We start from the raw sequence: 22341 nt of genomic DNA, 5'->3' as shown, positions 1-22341 counted from the left end.
AGTTGGTGGTTTGCAGAACTGATTGCTGTTTTGAGGCCTTGTTTCAATGTCTAACAGTAAACCTGCATGCAGTATCTGAACTGAGTAGGAAAGAAATACTGCTGGCACGTACGTAACTCTGCCAGCAATTAGTCATAACTCAGTTGCACTGGAGCGCACATCTATCATTATATATATATAATATATATATATATATATATTTGTAACCCACATTTAATTCACTGATTGATGCTCAATGATGGCATTTTCTAGTAAAGGCATTGGTCTCAATGGGTGGCACTGTAGCGGTTTCAGTTAATTACCACAATCCAAAGACATGGAGGTTAGGTTACCTGAACTCTTAAATCGTCTTTAGGTGTGAATATGCAGCCTTTTCTCAATCCCAAATATGGGAGATTGGTCAATATCCATAGGAGTATTCATTCAGCCCAACCAGAGAGGATAAAGACAAATGAACAACTAAGAGACAAACACAGTCAATACATTAGATATCATCACTTCTAAGCAGTAGTTAGAACAGAGGGAAAAATGGAGGACAGAAGGAGTGATTCCAGTCTCAACCTCCCTGTTGGCCTTGTAGATAGGATCCTTCCTTGTCCCTGAAGATGTTTTATGTTTCTCTGTGACAATAACTAAAGCTGTAATGGGTCAAGATAGAAAGAAGAACCAGAAAAAAACTGAGGGGAGTAAAGATACCGGGATGGATGAAAGGATGAACAAGAAGTCATGGCTCTGTGAAGACAATCATTTTTCAGTCTACTCAGTTCATTGCAGTCTCTTCCCTGTAATTTATAACAATGTTCATCTGTTTTTCTTTACTCTGTGACAGTGGTTTGGTGTTAATGGACCAATAAGTTCCACTTCCACATCGGCACACAACCCTGCGCTAACCACCGCAATGCCTGATTTGGTGTGTTTTCAGCTTAAGGAGAAGTCGGAGAGCTGCTAGGCTAATGTGGTCTGTTGAGAGTCGACCCTTTACAGGAATGCCCACTTTATGCTAATCCCATGCTGTTCCTGGCATAAAACATGCTTTTTTTGCATGCAGTATAAATTTGTTATTTTCCCCTATTCTAAAAATGAATGTATCTTACTGGAGTCCGCATTCTTGGACATGCGTAATTTGTCTGGTTATGTCTGGAAAGCTGAGAGTCTTGTGGATCCATGAAGTCTAATAATATTCATGTGTGACAATGTTAGTCTTTACAGCAGCCATTGCATTGTAACCTCTAAGATAATCAGAGCCTCATGAAACTTTACAGCCACAAACTACAGACCTTGGACATTCAGAGGACGTATGGCTTTCTGAGCAGTTTCCAGAACAGAAGTGCTCAACATTCTTGCAGAAATCTCAAAATGTTGTCAAACGTTTTTGATGCCAAATCACAGCATGGTTTTTCTGAGTTGTACATCAAGGTCTTGGTGGCTTAATGTAGTATTTTGGAGGATTTTTGCCTATTTCTATCAATTCTTCATGGTCAAAAATGGTTAAATTGAGCACTAAATCTGCGTTACAGATGGCATCAACCCCCAAAAATGACAATTGATCGTACATAATCCAGCATGGGACCTCATTATATACTTCTCTCATAATGTTCTATGCCCTATTCACCCAAACTGTCAACATTTAAATATTTAGGCACCTAAACAAAATGTTTATTACATATTTATGAGCAGAACAACTCGCCACATCAACTTAACTTTAGTCTTTTCTCGACAACACACTTGTAGAGGAGAGTTTAACAGATTTGTGTTCCCACAATTCACTCATGGTGTTTTTTTTTTTCATTCCAGTACCAGAACTAGTTTTCTCTGATTAAGGATCAGAGGAAGAGGAAAAGTCAGATTAATTCCCTGTGCAGTTAAATGTTTAGTCTTTAATGTGTTTAATCCCAAAGACAGAAAACTGAATAAAGTTGTGGTTGAGGTGTGATATGTAAAGGCATTAAGGGACCAGTACAACCTTTATTTAAAAAAGTTACTGATCCTGAATCTGTCCTTCACTGCTACTGCGGTAAACATCCATATTGTGCAGAGTTGCAGAGGTCTGGAGCCTGTCCAGATTGTCAGCATGCAAGAGGCAAGTTACACCCCGGACAGGTTGCCAGTCCCCCACAGGGAACTGCAGTAAGCACTGCACAGCAGCCTCAATACTGGAAATAGAACTATACAGACACACTTCAAAGGAAAAGTCCATCCCTGTAACAACTACTCAGAACTCAATGAAAACAAAAGCATACATTCCGAAGTAGCTGAGAGTCCGAAATCTTTTTAATAAGTCGATAAAAAATGGAAAAATAAACAAGCAGCAGTCCCAAACCAGGCAGATAGGGCATGGGAGTCTAGACAGTCTAGCAGAGGGTAAAATAATCTGGGTTCGGTAATGAGTGGCTGATGAGGATAATGAGGTCTAGATGTGGACATGGAAGTTCAGGTAAAGGGAATGAATAGATTGCAGGGCCGATGAGGGTAACAGGATCTCTGAGGACAGGAGATTTAGTGATCAGGCAGGTGAGCACAAGACAAAAGCATAAAATAGAGTCGCTATAAAAGTGATATTGTGACAATCGAGAGATTGTCACAATATCAAAAATGCAAAGCAGATAATTATGTTTTGTTGTTCATGATAAGGCCATGTTTTTGTCCACGGTTGACTGAAAATCCCATTTCCCCTGTTTTTTTCCAAGGGCATTCTAGGAAACCTAGAAAAGTATTGACGTGTCAGGCTGAGAGAAAACCGATGCCATGAAGAAGCGAATACCACTTAACTGAACAATTATTGACAGCACTTAACATGACATTGACAATTGCATCCCTCTTTCTTACCCCCCTCCCCCTCTGTGCAGAGCACCTAAAGGTGGCCCTCGAGGAGTACATGATGCGGATGCCAAAGGTTCGAATCCTGAGGACCAAGAAGAGGGAGGGGCTGATCAGGACTCGCCTGCTGGGAGCCGCCTCGGCCAAAGGAGAAGTCATCACCTTCCTGGACTCCCACTGCGAGGCCAACGCCAACTGGCTGCCTCCACTGCTGGGTGAGGAACACAAACGCACGCACAGTTTTATTATTAATATTATAAAAAATCACTGTTAAGATTGGTAACAATGTAAAGCCAATCTTTTCATTAATGGTAAAGTGGAAAAATACACACAACAAAAAAAACATAACACGAAAGGCCTATTTGATTTTAAAATGTTTTTATTCCATAAACAACTTGACAACTTGACCCAACCTACAACTTTGCAGTTAGCGTTAGCTACATTAACAGTAGATACATAAGGTTACAACTGGGTGCTAAGGCTTTAGCCTTCCTTAACAACAGCTAACTTATGCTTCATTGTCCAATGGGGGCATTTGATAGTTTAATTGGAAGAACAGAACATAGCGACAGAGATTAGCAGTTTTAAAACCAAGTTTCAATAAATAAAAGTTGAACTGACAATTTGACCTGCACCACATATCAATCCACTTGCAGCCGCAAAGAAAGCAGACACTCTACCAGTGTCTTATTCTTGGTCTGCCTTTTACATTGCCTGAAAAAAACTATGAAGAACCACTTCCACCTGTTGTCCATGACCTTTTCCCATCAAATGTAGAAAATTGAGAAAACTTTATTAATCCTCAGGGCTGAAACTCATTTTTTCATCATGTTTTATTTGAAAGATTTGATCTTCTAAAAATGTCAAATGCCAAAATCTCTTTACTTACCAAAAATGTCTACACTTCTTCACAAGCTTTCCTTTTTCAATATGATAATTATGTCCTTAATTTCAAGGTCCTCACAGCAGAATGAAATAACCAACGACACACACACACACACACACACACACACACACACACACACACACACACACACACACACACACACACACACACACACACACACACACACACACATACAACATCCCTACTGTGAGACTAAGCGCTTCCTCTATTGCCTGATGGACTTTCTCACAAACACTCTCACTTTCTCAATTACCATTATTCCATTAATGACTCATTTTGGCTATGTTTCCCAGCATGGCGCCATCCCACATCAAACCACTTTAACAACAAACTTCATGACCAACGTTACCTTTGTGTTAGGCTTTTAACAAAATAAAGAATGCGTGTCTGCAGATGTGTGACATAAACAGGCAGTCCGCTGTGTTCATTAGAGCACTTTGTGACATTTAATAATGGAGAAAGAGAAAGGAGGCTGTGACAAAAAGATGAGTACGATTTCATTTTACATGCACCATGTGTGGCATTCAAATGACAACTGTATAATAATTGGTAATGAACTACAATTTACAATTTAAAAGCGGAGGTGAGGAATAAAAATCCCTATTATGGACCACACACCTAAAGTACTGCAATTAATCCAAATGTCATCCAGTCAAAGAAACTGCACGTTGGCACAGCTCACTCATAAGCTACATTGAAAATGTTTACTCTTTGTGGCACAGATGAGTTTAGAAACCATACTAGACTAAATGATTCAAACAGGTTTAAAGCTGTTCCAAAAATATATTATTTGAGTGTTTTCTTAACTGATTCAACAACCTTTTTCAGTGGAAAAAAGGTGCATTGTGCAATAACAAACAAACAAACACACACATAAATGGTATTATACATTATTTCTTCCTTGGCACCCACTGACTTCCACCTTTACAACTGTAGATAAGGGACCCTTAATACACACAAACACAACCTTAAGTCCTGTAACATTAAAACCTTGTTTCTGTTTGCTGGTTTGCGTCATTGAAAAGCAGTGGAACAACCTTTTTTTGGACTGAACTATCTGCTGCATCTTTGTTTTTCAGACCGAATCGCCCAGAACAGGAAGACCATCGTGTGTCCGATGATCGACGTGATCGACCATGACAACTTTGGCTATGACACGCAGGCGGGGGACGCCATGCGAGGGGCGTTCGACTGGGAAATGTACTACAAACGGATACCCATCCCTACAGAGATGCAGAGCGACGACCCCAGTGAACCCTTTGAGTGAGTGACAGAACACTCTAAATCATGATGGTGTCTTTGTTTTCACGGCCTACTCCTCCAACAAGCTTTATTCCTGACTATGGGGTTGTAAACGCCTCGTGTTTTTAGTCAACTGTTCATCATTATCCATGCCCAGAACATTTCACTTTCAGTCATCCATCGTTGGACTGCTGCCCACTTATTTATCTGCTCAAAAGTCAGGTAAACATCGATGCTTCAGCCTACGCTCTCAGGGCATCATCACTCTCTCAATCCTCTCACTCGGTACAGAATTTGAAATGCTCCCAATTTCGTATTTAGCAATGTTTGAATAGTACGATTGTTGAAAAGTTGCATGTGTTTTGGAAGTACTGACAATGTGACTGGATAAACGAGACGTGGATTATACTGCTCAAGTGTTGTGTCAGAGTATTGCTAAACCTTGACCCCATTTTTTTTAATACATCAAGGATTTACTCCTTTTTCGGATTCTCTGTTTGCCATGCAGGCATGCAGTAAAAAGCGGTTTCCCCCAAGAATTCAGTGTAACACACAGTGAATAATTGAGTTACAAATGGTCATTTTGTGGGTGAAATATTCCTTTAAAATGATGCTAAGTTTGTGCAACACACACCTGCTATGTCATATTGCATTGCATCATTTCACAGCTGCAGATTGACATCTAGATCACTTACAGGATGCGCTGTACAGAAGAAGTTGTTAAGCAATACCCTCAATTCACTTAGCTTGATGTTTCAGATGTGTGTAGGAGGTGGGAGACAGGCTGGAAGACAGTATTTCATTATTTTTTGTGTTTTACTTTTCTACTGATAGCCGAGCAGGAGGGGGGGGGATCCATGTGCTGGTACAACAGGCAGTACAGTAGAAGTCAAACACCCCCTGAGCAGCCACTTCACTGGTGCACTGCAGTGCTTTTACAACTGTAGACACTGTGTCAACACATGAATCATACATTGTGCTCAGTGGTTCTCCTACTTACAGCCACACTTTTGTACGACATCCCTTTACATGTGGAACACAGACGCACATGTGCCGAATGCCCATTTGTAAATCTATTTTTCTAAATTAATATGAATAAGCTGCATACTGTAGACTTGGGTCACTTGATCAGCAACAGTAAACCATTGCTATGCTGCAGACTTCTAATAAAATCCATATGGCATTTACCTGCCTCTGGTCCAGTGTGGCAGTGTGTGAAGGAAGAAGTGCATGTGTGGTAGTCCATACTTACTCACCAGTTGATTATGAATTTGATTTCCCCCATGCACAAGGGGTAATAACATACAAATTATAGTAATTATAGCTGCACAATGTGTTCTTTTTTCCTTACTGCAGTATCAGCTTTCTTAATCAACACAACACACAAAAGCTGGTGTTTCTAAAGCCATTTGCTTTATCTACTCCTTTGCTTCACTTTGTCTCAGCAGTAATTAAGTCCATTCCCAGTAATGATTCAAACTGATCCTTTGTGCTCACATCTATATTAATATAGATTATGACCAATTTTTACAGCAATGGTTTATTATTCTAGGCAAAATCAAACACAGCTGCTTTACATTACTGTATTTCAGCCAGTGGGAATCAATCTCACTGTCCACACAAATTTGTATTAATACAGCTGTCTACAAAGGCTGAATAAAGACCCATGTTTCACTCATAACTGAGACACAAAGCATATGTTTAGGCTTCAATTGTATTTTCCTCTAATGTACGTTCATAACAGAAATGAAAACTGCTATGCAGGGCAAAAGCAGTACATGAAACATGGAGACACCACTTGGCTAAACTGTCTGACTTATAACTTGCTTGATAAAAGTTAGTGTAGGTTGTTCACTATAAAAGTATGAGGACATTGTGTTCAATAGTCCATGGTATTTTAGACATAATATATATTAAACTTTGTGGCAACAGTTTGACTTTTTCAAGTTACACCATTACAATAACCCCATGCACAAAGCTAGCCCCATTAAGAACAGTGTTTCCCAGTTTGGTATGAGAAAACGTCTGGCCTGCACAGAGCCATAACCTTAACCCCATCCTGCACTTTCGGGATGAATTAGAACACCATCTGAGACCAAGGCCTTATTGCTCCAACAGCAGTGGCTGAACTCACAAGTTCTCTTGTGGCTGAATGGGAACAAATCCCTGCAGCCAAGTTCCAAAATATGGTGGAAAGCCATTCCAAAAGAGAAGAAAACATCAAATGAATCCCCATGGTTCTGTAATAACATGGTAAACTGCAAAATGTCTGTAAACATTGAAAAAATGTAATTGGAAAATAATGACAAGTTCATTACGCAGCAAAGAAAGCCATTCATTTAGCACACGTGCGTATAATTTAGCTGTGGTGGTAATTTAGAGACCCATCCAACAAATAACAGGCACAGCAAAAATAACTGTTTTCACCACACCAAGTTGTTTTTACTTTAATTATATCCCAAAAATTTAAAAAACGCAGTTTGGCCAAAGTGATACAGATATGTTAAAAGACAAACCAAAAAGGAGAATATTGAAGGGAAGTACAGAGGTGTTTGTACAGTGATCACTGCTAGTGGATTCGTTTCATCCTTTTCACCCTTGGAGACGGAAAAAAACTGCTGAAACCTGGCTGTTATCACCACGGGACTCGTGTCTGTGCTCACAGCTCATGAGGCGTGGGAAGCCCCGGAGTGTTTCTCACTGCTGACAGTTCAGTAGCTGCCCTGTTTGCCATTTAATTGATCCTCCTCAGGGATGACTTTGTTGAGAGCAGACTACCTGCTGGCTGCCTGCCTCCCGACTTCCAAAGTGATGAAAGGCTTGTAACTATGACAACCAAGCGCGTATTGTGATATGTCTGCACCAAAGAGAGGGGTATTTGTTGGGGGGAGGGTAGAGGGGGTTTGAGTTTTGATTGATTGTTAAGATCAGTGGGACATTAATCAGATTGAAGAAAGGCACGTGGCAGGTTGGGTTCCTTATAAGAAATCCAAAATAGTCGTGTGTCTGCACCTGCTGCCCCAATTTGTCTGCCTCAGGTGTGCCGCCGCTACAATCAAGTACTGTACAGCGGCGATGTAACAGCTAACAAGCCCCTGCACTCAGCAGCACAGAGCTTGTCACAACAGACAGAAGCCACAGTGCTCTGCAGTGGGTTAATTGGTTCTGCACTCTTCAGTGCATCGTCATTATCTGGTGAGAAATAGTGCCACCAGAAATACATGAACTCTAGCTTGCTGTCAGTGCCTCTATGTGTTGTTTTCATGGTCTTATTCTGTCTCTTTTATATTGTCATTTGAGTACCATTCAAGAACAATAGTCACAGCAAAGAACATGCATGAATACAACTCCTGCAGCACAATCCACTATTATGCCTACCATTCATATGTTCACTATGTTTCAAACACTCATCGCTTCACCAATACATTGTTCATGCTACTTCCAGTAACGTATTGTTAACATATTGATCTTATTTATCTTATAGAAATAGATTTAGCTGCCACAGGGATTTGAAAAAATGTCTGCCATTCATTTGACTCTTGGCAAATATGATTTCACAATATTTATGTATGCAGCTTTGGTTTACTCCAAATCCATCAGCTATCAGTGTAATGACGGATAAATCTCTTGAGGCGAGAGGTTATATTACTGTAATAAATGTTGTAGTTTTGGGTGCAGATTTTGTACAAATAGTGAGTGTGTGTTGTATTTGGTGTGTCCTGCAGGTCTCCAGTGATGGCAGGTGGACTGTTTGCTGTGGACAGGAAGTGGTTCTGGGAGCTGGGAGGATACGACACGGGTCTGGAGATCTGGGGAGGAGAACAGTACGAGATCTCCTTCAAGGTAAAAATGATCAAATTCCAAATGTAAATGCAGTTAAAGACAGTGTTACTCATTTTGCGGATGGGATGGTGAAATAACCTCATTATATGTTTATAAACCACTGGCTTATAACATTCTCATTTATTTTACACATTTGCAGATGAGATTTTTGGAATCTACTCAGCATCCTTTAACCAGTCATTCGGACACCTTTTTTAGCAAGTGTGTCATTGCACCAAGGCAATACACATTATTATTATTAAATATGTATTTTTTGGAATGCCACATCCCCATTATTTTGGTTTCGATCACACCTTTTATGAAAGCTTCGTGTTTCTGTTATCTTAGGACTTTATTTGTTTCGAAATCAAAAGGATAAACTTTTATGTCTTGCTCTATTTCTAATGTTCCCCTTCAAATTCATCAGGATTTTCCCATGGCCACTGTTATTCCACATATTTTAATAAGCACAGACAATTTAAGTCCAGGTTCAGAGTCAGGGCAGTTGACGGACGGGGGCAATTTGAGAAAATGGAACACGCATGTTATTGAGAACATTTTTCTTTTCTTCTGACTTCTTATTCTGAAACACGTGATCAAGTTTTCTTTATCAAACAAAATCAATAGCACAGCTGAAAGAAGAACAATATGTGTTGGCAAACTGATTCAAATGCACATATCATCCCTTTGTTTTGTTCCTGAAGAGGATTAAAGAAAGCAGAAAGTTGTAGATACATTTATGAGATTGGCATTAATTCTCCAAATCCTCCAGCATTAAGCCTCTACAGGCAGCCACTCAGCCAAGAGCATCATGGGAAATTCTTTGGCTCTTTGTATGGCACGGACAAAAAACATCACGACCAAAGTCCCAAAAATAATTCTTCTCTTAAAAACCGTTGGCCAGGTGCGTCGCTTAGTGAACTCCTCCTAAAATCTTTAAGAAATTAAACACAATGATTTAAAATATAAAGCTGCACTTTGTAGTTCTTTGCAAACTAGTTGTATAACGTTGCTACATATCATCAGTACAACTTTAGCTAATAGCACAGCTAAAAGCACCTCAGGGAGTCTTTGTTGGTACCCTGGTTTTCTAATCCAGACCACTGGAGAGAACAGGGTCATGCCATCCCACAACATCTTGAAGCCTGCTACTTGGAGCCTGTTGTGTTGCTGACCTCTGACATTCATGTTTTGGCTTGCATGAGAGAAGAAAATCCCCCAATGTCAATCACAAACATTTGTTTCTTTACCTTTATATTCTTATTGCTACAAGAGGGTCATGGTATATGTTTCATTTACTGATCTCTACCAGTTCTTTTCATCATAATAACAATCTTTTCCGAACCTTCACACAATTTGTTTTTGTGCCTAAACCTTACCAAACCTTTACCAAAGCAGTGGCTGATCAGAAGACATTCATATGAATTATATAATAACAGTCGTTTGTAACAGAAAATGACATGAAAATGACATTGACATATTTTGCCATTGACCTTTTCGCAACTGTTCAGATGCCATTTGTGATTGTTGAGCGCACAATCATCATCAAGTTAACTGAAGAAAAGCTTAGGAATCTTATTTTCAGTAACACTAAATATATTTTGTGATTGTGCAAACTCAATTTCTTGGAGTTATATAATGAAAGCACTACATACACAGCCTCTCATCTTCCTTTTGTGATGGGGGTGGTGGTTTCAACATGTATAATCCAACGCTGAAATGTATATCAATTCCCAAACCTGAAGAACCTACAACTTGACCACAGTACACTGTGATGCAGAAGTATAATTCCAATTTAGCCCTAGCATGTAAAGGCTAACTCTGCGCTTAAGTGATTTTCAAACCCTGAGCACATAGGTGATGATTTCCTTTATTTAAAGCTGAACTGATAGGCCTCAACTAGCTCCATCCGTGACCCAGCGCTGAGCCTTATGTGAAAAGCTCTCACGTTGTTATACAGTTTTGAAGCTTTTCATCTTATTTCAGTAATTACTGAGATAATATCCCATACCAAGGTTTTTACTTTGGCCAAGATTATCATACTATTAAATTCTGCTATCAGCACATTCCTAGCTGTGCCTCTTAACCCTACTTTACGCCCACAGATATTCAATTTGGTTTCCTTTTTATTAAGATCCCCATTAGCTGATACAGAACAGACAGCCCATCTCCTGAGTAACAGGCTCTCATACTAATCCTTACAAACCTCACTGCTGCTCATAAAGACAGCCAGGCCCTGCTCGCATGTGAAACACAATCACTTCATTCACTGGTTCAGTTAATCTAAAGCTCTATCTGGGTCACACAAGTATGAGAATATCAAGCATTTCCAACTCATACAGGGAAATAATGTCAGCACATACAGGCCAACAGAGCATGGAGGCAATATGACCTCACATGCCAAGCAACAAGATAAGGCAAGGCACATAACTGACGGCAGACTGGAGTTTCCGTTATCCTAACAGTTCTCAGAGACAGCTGCTCTGGAGGCAGAAATAATTAAACTTCCATGGAAGGAGTCACAAAAAGTCTTTGTAAAAGTTAGCTAACTGGCAATCTTTTCTCTAAAAGCATGCATTGTAGAATTCAGAATTTTTGATGGGTAGTAGGCTACCTCCATTAACCTGGTGGTATGCTTGACACTATCATGTTGTTGTTACCATAATAATGCATCAGCTTTTTGATACTTGTTTCCATTAAAACACCATAAAACAGTCAATGTTTGCCAAAGAAAGCATTAACTTACTTGTTATTGCTGTTACTTTTTCTTTGCATCGTGCTCATAGCCAACTTTCTGCATTGCCTTCTGGACCAGATCTCAAACCAGGCAAACACAAACAGTGAACATGTAAAGCATCTGATATTTAAAAAGCATATAGAGTAATTTAGATTGGTGTGGAAGCCAGTACTAACCTGGAGGCATTACATTTCAGTTTTCTCTCGGACGTTTCGTTTATTGCCTCCAGCCTTGGTTAGGTCATTATTATTCATGTAGGGGACGGAAACGGAATACAAGAGCCTCTGACTTACAGTATATACTGAAGTCATGTTTTATTTATTCAAATACACCAATAGAGACAAGTCAAGTTTTAGTTGCACTTTTAGTCATTGCTGGATTTTGTCTTGCAGCAATATGTTTTATTCATGCAGTTGGAGTGAATTCTGTTGTTCTGTAGTTTCTCTCTATCAGCTGATCTGAGTCGGTTCACTGGAAGCAGAACTTCCTCTGCAACAGTCCAGAGAGACTGGTCGTGCTGCAGTGACAATGATAACATGTTAACACAGGGCAATGAGGACTTGTCTGTTATGTCTGGATGGTTTAATAGCCTAATGTTGGTTTGGGTTTGAAATTATGAATGAAGTTGTTTTGTAACATCCCAAACTCAATTCAAGTTAGAAATGATCAAATGAAAGTGTTAATAAGACAGGGAGGGACACATTGCACTGCCTTTTTCCTTGTTGAACAGGGCAGAACATTTTGATTTAATTGTTGCTAGGCATAATGTTAGCTTAACACAAACCATGAACTGTACACAACCTGAGAGTCATTTTTTACAGTTGATATGCATGAAATCGAACAAAATCTACAACAACACCAATTTGACTAAAGGCCTGCTGTTTGGTGTTCAGATCATGGTAACTACAGTTGGTAAAGTTCTTCAGCTCAGAGTATCCAGCAAAAGTCACGTAGTTCTGACAATCCAGCAAAAGTCACCCTAAAATGACAATGGAGAAAAAAAGATTTTGTGTTATTGTGGCTCTTGAGTAATTGGAAATTCTACACATAGTATAATACTACACATACTACTATTAGTGTAGCCTGATCTTCATTTGCAACTGTGCCAGTTTAAATTTTTCTTCCCCATATAATTCTTATCCATATTTAAGCTGAAAGAAGGCTGCAGTCCTGTTAGGCCAGAAGATGCCAAACAGTCTTCTTAGGCATCCATTTAGAAATGTGGATCTCCTTCATATCAGTTTTGCTCTCCTGTCTGCATTCCAAACCATTCATTTCAATGGACGTGTTGTTGTTGTTGATTTTAAGCGATATTGCTTAGTCTTCCTTATAAGGGCCCTCAGTGATATTTTGTTAAATGTACAGTAGGAACACAGCGATTGGGCCATCTGTTCACACCAGTAAATGCACTGAAGTCAAATTAAAGTCAGGTCACTGCAGGTGGACAGGAGTTTGCCTTTATATCCTCTTTGAACTCTGCATTGTACGAGCGCACACCTTGAAATCATATCTAAAATATGTATACATCACGTTACATTATCCCTGTCCGTGTTCTTGAACCCCCAGCAGCTTCAGCCCGCCTCTAGCCTTCAAATAGCATACATCTTATTTACATATTAAAGGACTTTGCAGAAACAATTTGGACGCCCTACAGTCTCATACTTAGCTTGTTTGTTTTCATGTTTAAATCCAGCTTTTCAATTCCCTACCTTTCATTTTGCTATTGTCGTTAAAACAAAAACCCCTTTCCCATCACGCCCGCTCTCTCTAAGTCTTCCTTTCATCGTGATCCTCTTCATTGCCTCCCTTTCTTTCTCAAGGTTTATTTTCAACATCGCAAGCCAAGACAGAGAATCGTCACTGTTGTCTTCATTATGGTTGGAGGATTATAAATAAGGAGCCACTGCTGGATGCGTCACTCATGTGAGATAGACAAGGAAAAGGAAAATAAACGCGATAAAATTACACTAAAGGAACGTTTTGTATCTACTTAAGAAAAGCACATCAAGGTGCTTAAAACGTTGAAATCTCGTTCTATGACTGCAATATTTTCAAAGAGACAGCATGCCTTGTTTTCCTGGAAAGCCTTTGCCGTCAACAGTTTTTGCGATAGCCATTGTTTCTCCCATATCAGATATTTTTAAACATTATCGTAGTATATTGTGCCAATGAGTGAACCCAGTGGCTCAGTTTTTCTCTAATCTGACCCTGCTGCTCAGGTGATTTCAGGTCACCATCAGAATGATAATGTGGTTTTGGTGTCTTCTGATCTTCCTCCACTATCCTGCAATTTCATCTTTATTGCCCTCCTTCCAAATTCACTCCGCTCTCCTGTTAGTCTCCCAGGATTTATAAGCCTGTTAGCCTCACTGTACTTCATGCCTCTTTTCTTCTTAGCCATCACTCTCCTGCTCATCTCCTTGATCGTCTCCTTCATTCACCTTCTTCCTACCTTTTTTGTCTTTGAATTTTAAAGATTGACATTAGCTTCAATATACAATAGAGATCCGTCTGATGAAAGAGCTTCCTGCCTTTCTGTGTGTCTCTGTAGGTGTGGATGTGTGGTGGTCGAATGGAGGACATCCCCTGCTCCAGGGTAGGACACATCTACAGGAAGTACGTCCCCTACAAGGTCCCTGGTGGGATCAGCTTGGCGAAGGTAATTCTTCACACTGCACAGTATGCCTCCACGGTTCAGGAGAAAATACAATTCAACGGATCAGATTTTCTGGGTAGCAGAACAGTCTGATAGAAGGGTTCAGTGTCAGCACAATGCTGTCACGTCACCTCTTTCACATCTGAGACACAACACAACAATGTATTAGATTATATTTTAAGTAGGATTATTCTCTAAGATTGCAGGGCTAATCAGAGCAAAGTGGGTCTGTGTTGGCTGTTTAAATGCTGATCCATTCAGCTCCTGTGAGCTCAGGTAGCATAAACCAAAGGGTACACCAGCTGTCAGACACTCCTTTGAGCTCCACCACAGTGAAACCTAAAGTATATACAGGAATACAGTTTGTGCTTCTGTTTTGGCAATATTTATCAGATGCATCACGATGTAAAACTCCATTTTAACTGTATTATTATTAGTTATTTTACTATCATGAAATCAAGACAGGTCCATATACTGAGAGTAAAGGGACACTATACAAAAAAATAAAAGGAAACCAATAAACAATGGATGTAAAGGGCAATTCATACTTTCAGAATCTGCGTTTCTGACGTGATCCATAAGCCAGTCAGGGTCCGCTTTGGTTTACGTAATGCATATTTCTTCATTCCAGCTATTTTGTATTGGATTTTTATAAAGTGCCTTGTATTGGCCAAGCTTCAAGAACACACTTCCGATAATGGAGCTCAATATTGTCTTCTTTGTTATCAGTCCCTGCAAGATGTTTTTTAGAGCAGGTATGTTAAAAAAGAGTGTACTCTCCAAGCCCAAGCTTTACCCTGATGACAACGTCAGCTGTTTTATTACATAAACGTATGGTAATTAACCTAAACAACAATCCTGGCTAATGTTAGCACTCACAGCTGTTGGGCTAGCAGCTTTTGGAAGTCTATTGTGACGGGCAATGAGTGGACGGGCAGAATCACCCAGGCGGGTAAGTAGTCGTCCAATCATTACATTTGGGCCGATTAAATGGTTGGACAGGCTTATTATATTTTTGGACAAAGCATTGGATTCACTGATTGTTGACAGGATGTAAGGAATTAAAATACAAATATGAAAAATGTTTTTGAAGAAGATAACCAACCCTACCTTTAAATTAAGTTCACAAAACAGCATTTTGTTTTTTTTCTTTTGGCTGCAATCTGGCTTGATTTTGTTCAGCTCAGGAAATATTTAGCTATTGGAGTACAGGGATTCGGAAATGTAATCTTTGTCGTGCAAATACAAACACACATGCACACGCTATAAAAACAATGTGTGTCATTGAACTGCTCTGAACAGGGAACCTGGAATAAAATAAGGCATAACTGAAATATATGCTCACGAGAATGAGCAAATTCATTTTTATTATCTAATTAGGTTCAAGTGCACAAATAAACAGACTCATTAACAAACATCAGTGCAAACACCTTCTGTATACTTACCCACACACACATCACCCAATGAGCTAGTCTTTAAGTGTTGCACTATAATACATGGCAGCATTTACTAAGTACCATCCTCATTCTCCTCCACGCACAAAAGCACTTTAAAGTCGGTTCAGCATCTACTAACAAAAGACCGCCAGACAAGAGGCAGCAGTTTGCAGTGTATCCACGATCTACAGTTTATAGCTTTTGCAGGTGTTACTGTGAAGAATGAGCTCAAGTTTCTTTGTTCCTTGTACGCTTCAAAGAACATACACAGAATGACAAATTGTCTAAAAGGGCTAAATCATCTGGAGGGTTGCCTAAACTATTCATTAAGTATGCGTCAGGCGCAGCTTGGAACTTGGCTCAGTATGCAACAGAAAGGCACTTGCCTTTGTTTTGACTTTTTATTCTGACCAGCAGTCTTAAAACTGAACCCTTAGGGGAATGCTGATGGTCCTGAATTTGTGACCTTGCAGATAAAGGAGAAAATGTATACAAAGGTACTTAAAAAATGAACTCGCTCCCTGCATGCATCTCTCTAATTTTTATCATTCTTCAAACCTTTTCTTTTTTTTATTGATGTGCTACAGTATTTCAACTCAATTCATGCAAACCAAGTAATAAGGTCAGCTTTAATACAGTTGGCCCAAAATGGATTTCAATGGTAGACTGTTCTAAAAGCTGCAGCCAAGTAGCAAAATGTTTCTGTTGATGTTCGAGGCAGAGTCAATAAATGGATGCCAAAGCTGGAGCAGACTCCCTGAGACCAATCTGCAGTGCTAACAGCAATCATTTATGTTCACAAAACAGTCTAATGTGGTTCCACAAGATCATCCTCACTGCCAGGGACTGTGGGATATGGTGTTTATTTGTGGGAGGCTCATAGACATTCTGGCAGACTTGAGATGACTGCTAAGAAAAGTACACTGCTTAGTGAATTAATCTATCCGACTGACTCTCTCTTTGATTCCATTTCAGAACCTGAAACGCGTGGCAGAGGTGTGGATGGACGAATATGCGGAATACGTCTACCAGCGCCGGCCCGAGTACCGACACCTGTCAGCTGGAGACATGACGGCCCAGAAGGAGCTGAGGAACCGCCTCAACTGCCAGAGCTTCAAGTGGTTCATGAGCGAGGTGGCCTGGGATCTGCCCAAACACTACCCAATGGTGGAGCCGCCTGCTGCAGCTTGGGGAGAGGTGAGGAGTAGTTTATGACACTGCTTGGATAAGTGTGGTCCAACATAGATGTATCACAGATTGCATGGAGAAGAAAACGTACAGAGAAATACACAAAAAATTGGAAATGTTCATGACCAACAACGATAAACCAGCAGAGCACACACTCATCATCGTAGCTTAACTTATTATCTAAACTCACTCTTAATGTATCAATAAAAAAAAACTGTGTATTGATTAGACCCTAGAAAGTTGCAACATCTCTAGTTCTTGAACACTTCAGTAAATCAAACTTCATTTTCACCGCACATTTAATCGTTTCAGGGGTCTACTGTATATGCTCTAATGCACACCTGACTGACAGGTGCATGGGAGAAAGAAATCATCTGATGTCGAGGTGATGTCATGCCTTCCAGCCCTAATTTTCTTTTTGTTTGATGTGTGCCACCTGCTCTGACTACCCGAGTTTAAAAGCCCATCCTCCACCCAGTAGCACTCTCACTCAGCCACTCTCAGCTCTGCAGGAGCAGAGTCTTACATCAAAACTTAATTTTGTTCTTTGTTTTCTTACATTTATCTAATGAATTCAGTTTTTCCCCTTTTTATAGCGTCCCTTGAGCCAGGGTCATAACACATACATACATGCAATTGTAAAACCAACAGAGGAGAACAATACATAATCCGTAGCAGATACGAGACGCCGCAGTCAGTGAACCCTGTAAACCTTCAATACAACACGTGTGAATCCCTGCCAGCACTAGAGGTCCTTGAGCATACGGTCATGAATGAGCACAGAAAAATAAGGCTGTGGGTCCGGCAGTATGCAAGATTAGCCTTGGACAGACAGACATTCTCAGAGAAACACACACGCACACACACACACACACACACACACACACACACACACACACACACACACACACACACACACACACACACACACACACACACACACACACACACTACCGAATACATAATCTCCCGGTGGAGATAATAATAAGGCAATTAGCTCTCACTGTCAGCACTAACACAGTTATTTAAAGTTTATACATGACTGTTGAAGGTCCTCCACCTTTTTTTTTTTATTTCTAAAATAAAAATAAAATCTACAGAGAAAAAGTAAGAGGAATAACATTATCAAACGAATGAGAAAATGTGTAAAAACTGCTCCATAGCTAAAAGCAAAGTTAAAACAGTGTTTTTATCCTTTCGTTTGAAAATGTCAGCTGTTTCCACCTCCCATTAAATTGTCTGGAAAACTTTTTTTAATGCCTAAAGGCGTCTTCCCCAACTCTGGCTCTCAGAACAACCAAACACTTTAAAATGAGTACGATACTTTGTGATCTTAAAACAGACTAGACTTTATACATTGTTAAAATGATTGTGTCGTTCATACAAATCGCCTCTTTCAACTAAGGTGGGTGGAGGCATGTACCTAATGCTAGACACAGGCAGGAAAACTATTCATCTACTAATTATACTTTAGCAGAATAACATTTATTGCTGTGTGATTGGAATAGGCTTTGGATTGATCTTCATCACAAACCCAAGGCACAAATCATGTTCAATTCAACATAGGAGTTTTGATTCAAGTGGAGTGTAATACTAGTGGGAGTTTTCCAAGTTGAAAGTTGGGTGTGCATCGGGCTGGAGATAAGGATAGCAAAATTCCCAGTGGTAACAACAGACAAGAAACAGTGATGAAACATGTTTGCAACAACACAGGATGGTTTCCTTCTCTTCCTGCATGCTGAAGCTATCATCAGAGCATCATGGGTCCACACCAAGGGGCCAAACATTCCTTTGGGCCCTCCAAGTGTAAAAAAAAAACCCAAAATGTTGAATATATAGTGGGCACAAATGGCAAACCAACAGCAAGTTCCTCTGAAATGTAGGTACATTTCAAGTAGTGTATTAAAAAAAGAAAGTTTGATCAAACTATTGTTAAAAAAAAGGACTGGTGAGGATATATACTGAAATAGGATTATTTTACGCAGATCCAAAGTCAGTATTGCCCACATTTCATTTTAAAAGTCGTACAAGAAATGTGATGAAATACGGTGGTAAATGTTTAACAAAAAAAAAAGCCACAACACACATGATCTGCAATAAATGGAAGTTTCAAATGGGACCTAAAAACACAAGTGCCTATGAAGGCCTTAATCCAGACATGATTTTGCTGGATTAAAAACAATATCTGATGGGACCTCTGCTGTGACAATCCATAACTGAAGTGCAAGAAGTCCCTGTTTCTGTGACTCCATGTGTTTGTGTTTGTGTGTCTCATAGATACGGAACATGGGCAGTGGGATGTGCATGGAGATCAAACACTTTGTTTCAGGGAGCCCCATCCGCATGGAGAGCTGTGTGAAAGGGCGGGGCGAGGTGGCCTGGAGTCATGGACAGGTGAGGGTGATTCATTACACTTTCTCTAGCAAAACGTCTCCTGACCTTGGAGTTTTTCATACATACAAGGTGCTGCACTGCATATGATTTATCTGAAAGGACCTTGACTATCATGCAGGAGTTAATGAGTAGCTGACCCCCATTGGGCCAGTTGTTTCAGAACCGAAGCACAGGCCCGAGTGTCCTTGTGAACGTATTACGGTATATTCAGACGCTCAAGCTTGGCTCTTAAGAAGGCAATGTCCGCCATTCTGTTGGTGCAACACTTTGTTTGAAATAAAACGTGCTGACCTTAATGGATTGCCGTGGGATTGTATCCCAACAATAATGGGCCAGCAGATGAATCTTAATTCATTGTTCGACGATTCTGCTATAGTTTAATAGAAATATTACGTTTCTGCTAATGTTAGCATGCCAATATGCTAAAGCATGCTAAACCTTACTGTACATGGGCAACTTAACATTACTGCTAATCTTTGCATGGATATATGCTAGTATGTTCAGGCTGGTCTCATCCAGCATTTGTAGCTATACCTACAAAAAATAGTGTGCCATAATGGGTTGCTGGATTTTGAAGGATAACATTTTAAAAATGAAGAATAACTTTTCGTAGGATATCATACGAACGTTTGTGTGAGCATACGTTGACTTGTTACACGATACATTTTGGATTTCAAGTGATGACGTGTCTGTCATACAAAGTCTAAAATACTGCCCTTGTGCACTAAGCCTCAGAAAGCCCCCTTGAGACTCATGTAGCTTGTGAGCCTCGTTCACCTTCTGTATTCTTTAAGCAGAGATGCAGTGATGCACAAAAAGCATGATCTGAATGAATCAAGTCAAAATTCTGTAGCCCGTAATCACAGGTTTGATTCAAATAGATTTTGAAACTGTGCAACGCACTATCCTCAAACATTTAAATCAGACCTGGCAAACAATACGGATAGAAACCTCAGGAAGAGCAACAGAGGAGTGAAACTGTATGATGTTTCATTACAGTTGAGATGTGTTCCCTTCAGGTGTTAACATTCGGTTGGAGGGAGGATATCAGGGTGGGCGACCCCATGCACACAAGGAAGGTCTGCTTCGACGCCGTCTCCCACAACAGCCCCGTCACCCTGTACGACTGTCACGGCATGAAGGGGAACCAGCTGTGGCGCTACAGAGAGGTACGGTAGAAGAAAGTGGAGACTGAGAGTTTGAACTTTAAGGAGGCATTGACAGCTGTATCCTATTTCCAGCCCTCGAACTGTGTCGCTGTAGCAATTTCTTTGGTCAGCTAAGCATCATTTCCGTCAATTAATGAATAATTTCAACATAATGGTGACCATCTGTTAAACATCTAACTAAACTGACTGAATCTGAAGGAAAAACTGCAGTGTGCATAAACAACAGATGTTACACTTACCCTGATCATTTTCCTTGAAAGTCGCAATTTGATGTGATTCTAGCATCTTTCAGATTATTCTTCTGGAACTTTTTCATTCGACAATCCTGGGGAATTTGATGCTTTCAGCCCATTCATCTCAGCTTCCTCCACTCAGATATGTGGAACGGATGTCTGCCGCAGGGGCACTTTTTTTGATACTATCATTGGGCCTGCAAAAGTCAGACATTTTAGAAATACCTAGTGGCTTTAAAGCTACTCTAGTCAACATTTTTGATCTTAGTGTAACATTTAGAGAATTTTTCAAAGAGCCACTTATTTCCCTTAGGAGTTTATGAAACAGAATTTTGGAACAGATTAAAATACTTTCTCTTTCTCTTTCCTCCAGGATAAAAGTCTGTATCATCCCGTCAGTAACAGCTGTATCGACAGCAGCCCGAGCGAGCGGCGAGTCTTCATGAAGACTTGCGACCCCTCCTCTCTCAGCCAGCAGTGGCTGTTTGAGAGAACTAACGCCACCGTGCTGGAGCTCTTCAACCGGCGCCAATTGAAGCCACCGGACGGCGAGATGTGGCGTCTTCCGCAGAAAAAGACCATGACACAATGATCACGTTTGATCAGGTGAATAATCCTGTTTTTCCTCAGGAACAAAATGGTGATCTGATTCAAGTCATATTTTTGAAGGATTTGTTGAGGAAAAAGAAAAACAGAATAACGTTGGCCCCATCCTTTAAAGTGTCTCACTCCAGATAAGAATGGAAGCTACATGTGAATAACGTGCTGGTTCAGAAACAGCGCCCCGTGGCATAGCAGAGATCCAGTGTGACGGCTGAGAGCAGAAGAGCTGGTCAGACCACACACAACAACACCCAGAATACAATCATACAGCATGAGCTTGTGATGAGGAGGAAAGGTAAACGAAAATCACACCATTTCCAAATTCATCATATCCCATTCCACTGTCAATTGAAGTTAACTTACTTTAAAATACTGATAAACAATGATTAAAAAACACCATTTCATTCGATGCTTGTGTTCTGTCCTTCCACAGGGTTGGAGAACCGAGGTGAAACCTGATTGTCCCGTGGAAACTTGGAAAACACAGAGCTCTTAAAGACTGAAGTTTGGACCTTTACGTGTTTCCAAGAGTCAAAAACACAAACACAACCTCTGCTGGATTTAATGGATCGTCTCTTCTTCTGCCTTTTTTCACCTTGTCTTTTTCAATTGTTGCCTTAACAATTCCACCAATGGGAAATACCTTCTCCTTATGTTTTCATCCAAGGTACCAAAACAGCATATGGGGACACATGATGGACTTTTGCAAGCCAAAACTCTGAAATGACCTGGAAACTATTTGAAACAATTATTCCTGCACAGTGTGCAGATGAACTGCAAGAATCTATTTTATAGAAGGAACACCATCTTGTACAGACTCATCTTTAAAGTGCCATTTATTTTTCTACTGAGCAATAAAGCAACAAAGTATGTCCATTACTACAATTTATTTATTTTTATTTAAATCCTTATAGTGCTTTGTGCTGTCTGATAATTTTACCGCTCACACGTTCATGTCTTTTTAGCCAGGATACATGACATATATACTGTTTTGGTTAACTCTCCCCACTATGATGGCAATTTCAGCTTAAGCAGACAGCCGTTTTCAGTAAAAAAAAAATGTTATGTCATGTAATCACGTGTCAGAAGTCATAATCTGCCAGTTTACTGTTGTTTGATTTGCAACAGGTGTTGAGT

The 22341-nt window shown here is 40.1% G+C and overlaps 1 protein-coding gene across 1 annotated transcript in view; it reads left to right on the top strand.

Annotated features, from left to right (window-relative positions):
• The window catches only part of LOC129113709 (polypeptide N-acetylgalactosaminyltransferase 10-like), a 59771-nt gene extending 38381 nt beyond the window's left edge, over positions 1 to 21390 (top strand). The window contains exons 5-13 of the mRNA XM_054626153.1: positions 2847 to 3032; positions 4804 to 4987; positions 8692 to 8809; positions 14077 to 14184; positions 16593 to 16814; positions 19083 to 19199; positions 20219 to 20368; positions 20975 to 21207; positions 21323 to 21390. Coding sequence (XP_054482128.1) covers positions 2847 to 3032; positions 4804 to 4987; positions 8692 to 8809; positions 14077 to 14184; positions 16593 to 16814; positions 19083 to 19199; positions 20219 to 20368; positions 20975 to 21193 — 1304 coding nt within the window. The 3' untranslated portion in view covers positions 21194 to 21207; positions 21323 to 21390. The remainder of the gene's footprint in view (positions 1 to 2846; positions 3033 to 4803; positions 4988 to 8691; positions 8810 to 14076; positions 14185 to 16592; positions 16815 to 19082; positions 19200 to 20218; positions 20369 to 20974; positions 21208 to 21322) is intronic.
• The last annotated feature ends 951 nt before the right edge of the window (positions 21391 to 22341 follow it).

This window comes from Anoplopoma fimbria, chromosome 24 (genome assembly GCF_027596085.1).
Source record: "Anoplopoma fimbria isolate UVic2021 breed Golden Eagle Sablefish chromosome 24, Afim_UVic_2022, whole genome shotgun sequence".
Classification (NCBI taxonomy): Eukaryota; Metazoa; Chordata; class Actinopteri; order Perciformes; family Anoplopomatidae; genus Anoplopoma; species Anoplopoma fimbria.
This window is presented reverse-complemented; position numbering and strand designations above follow the sequence as displayed.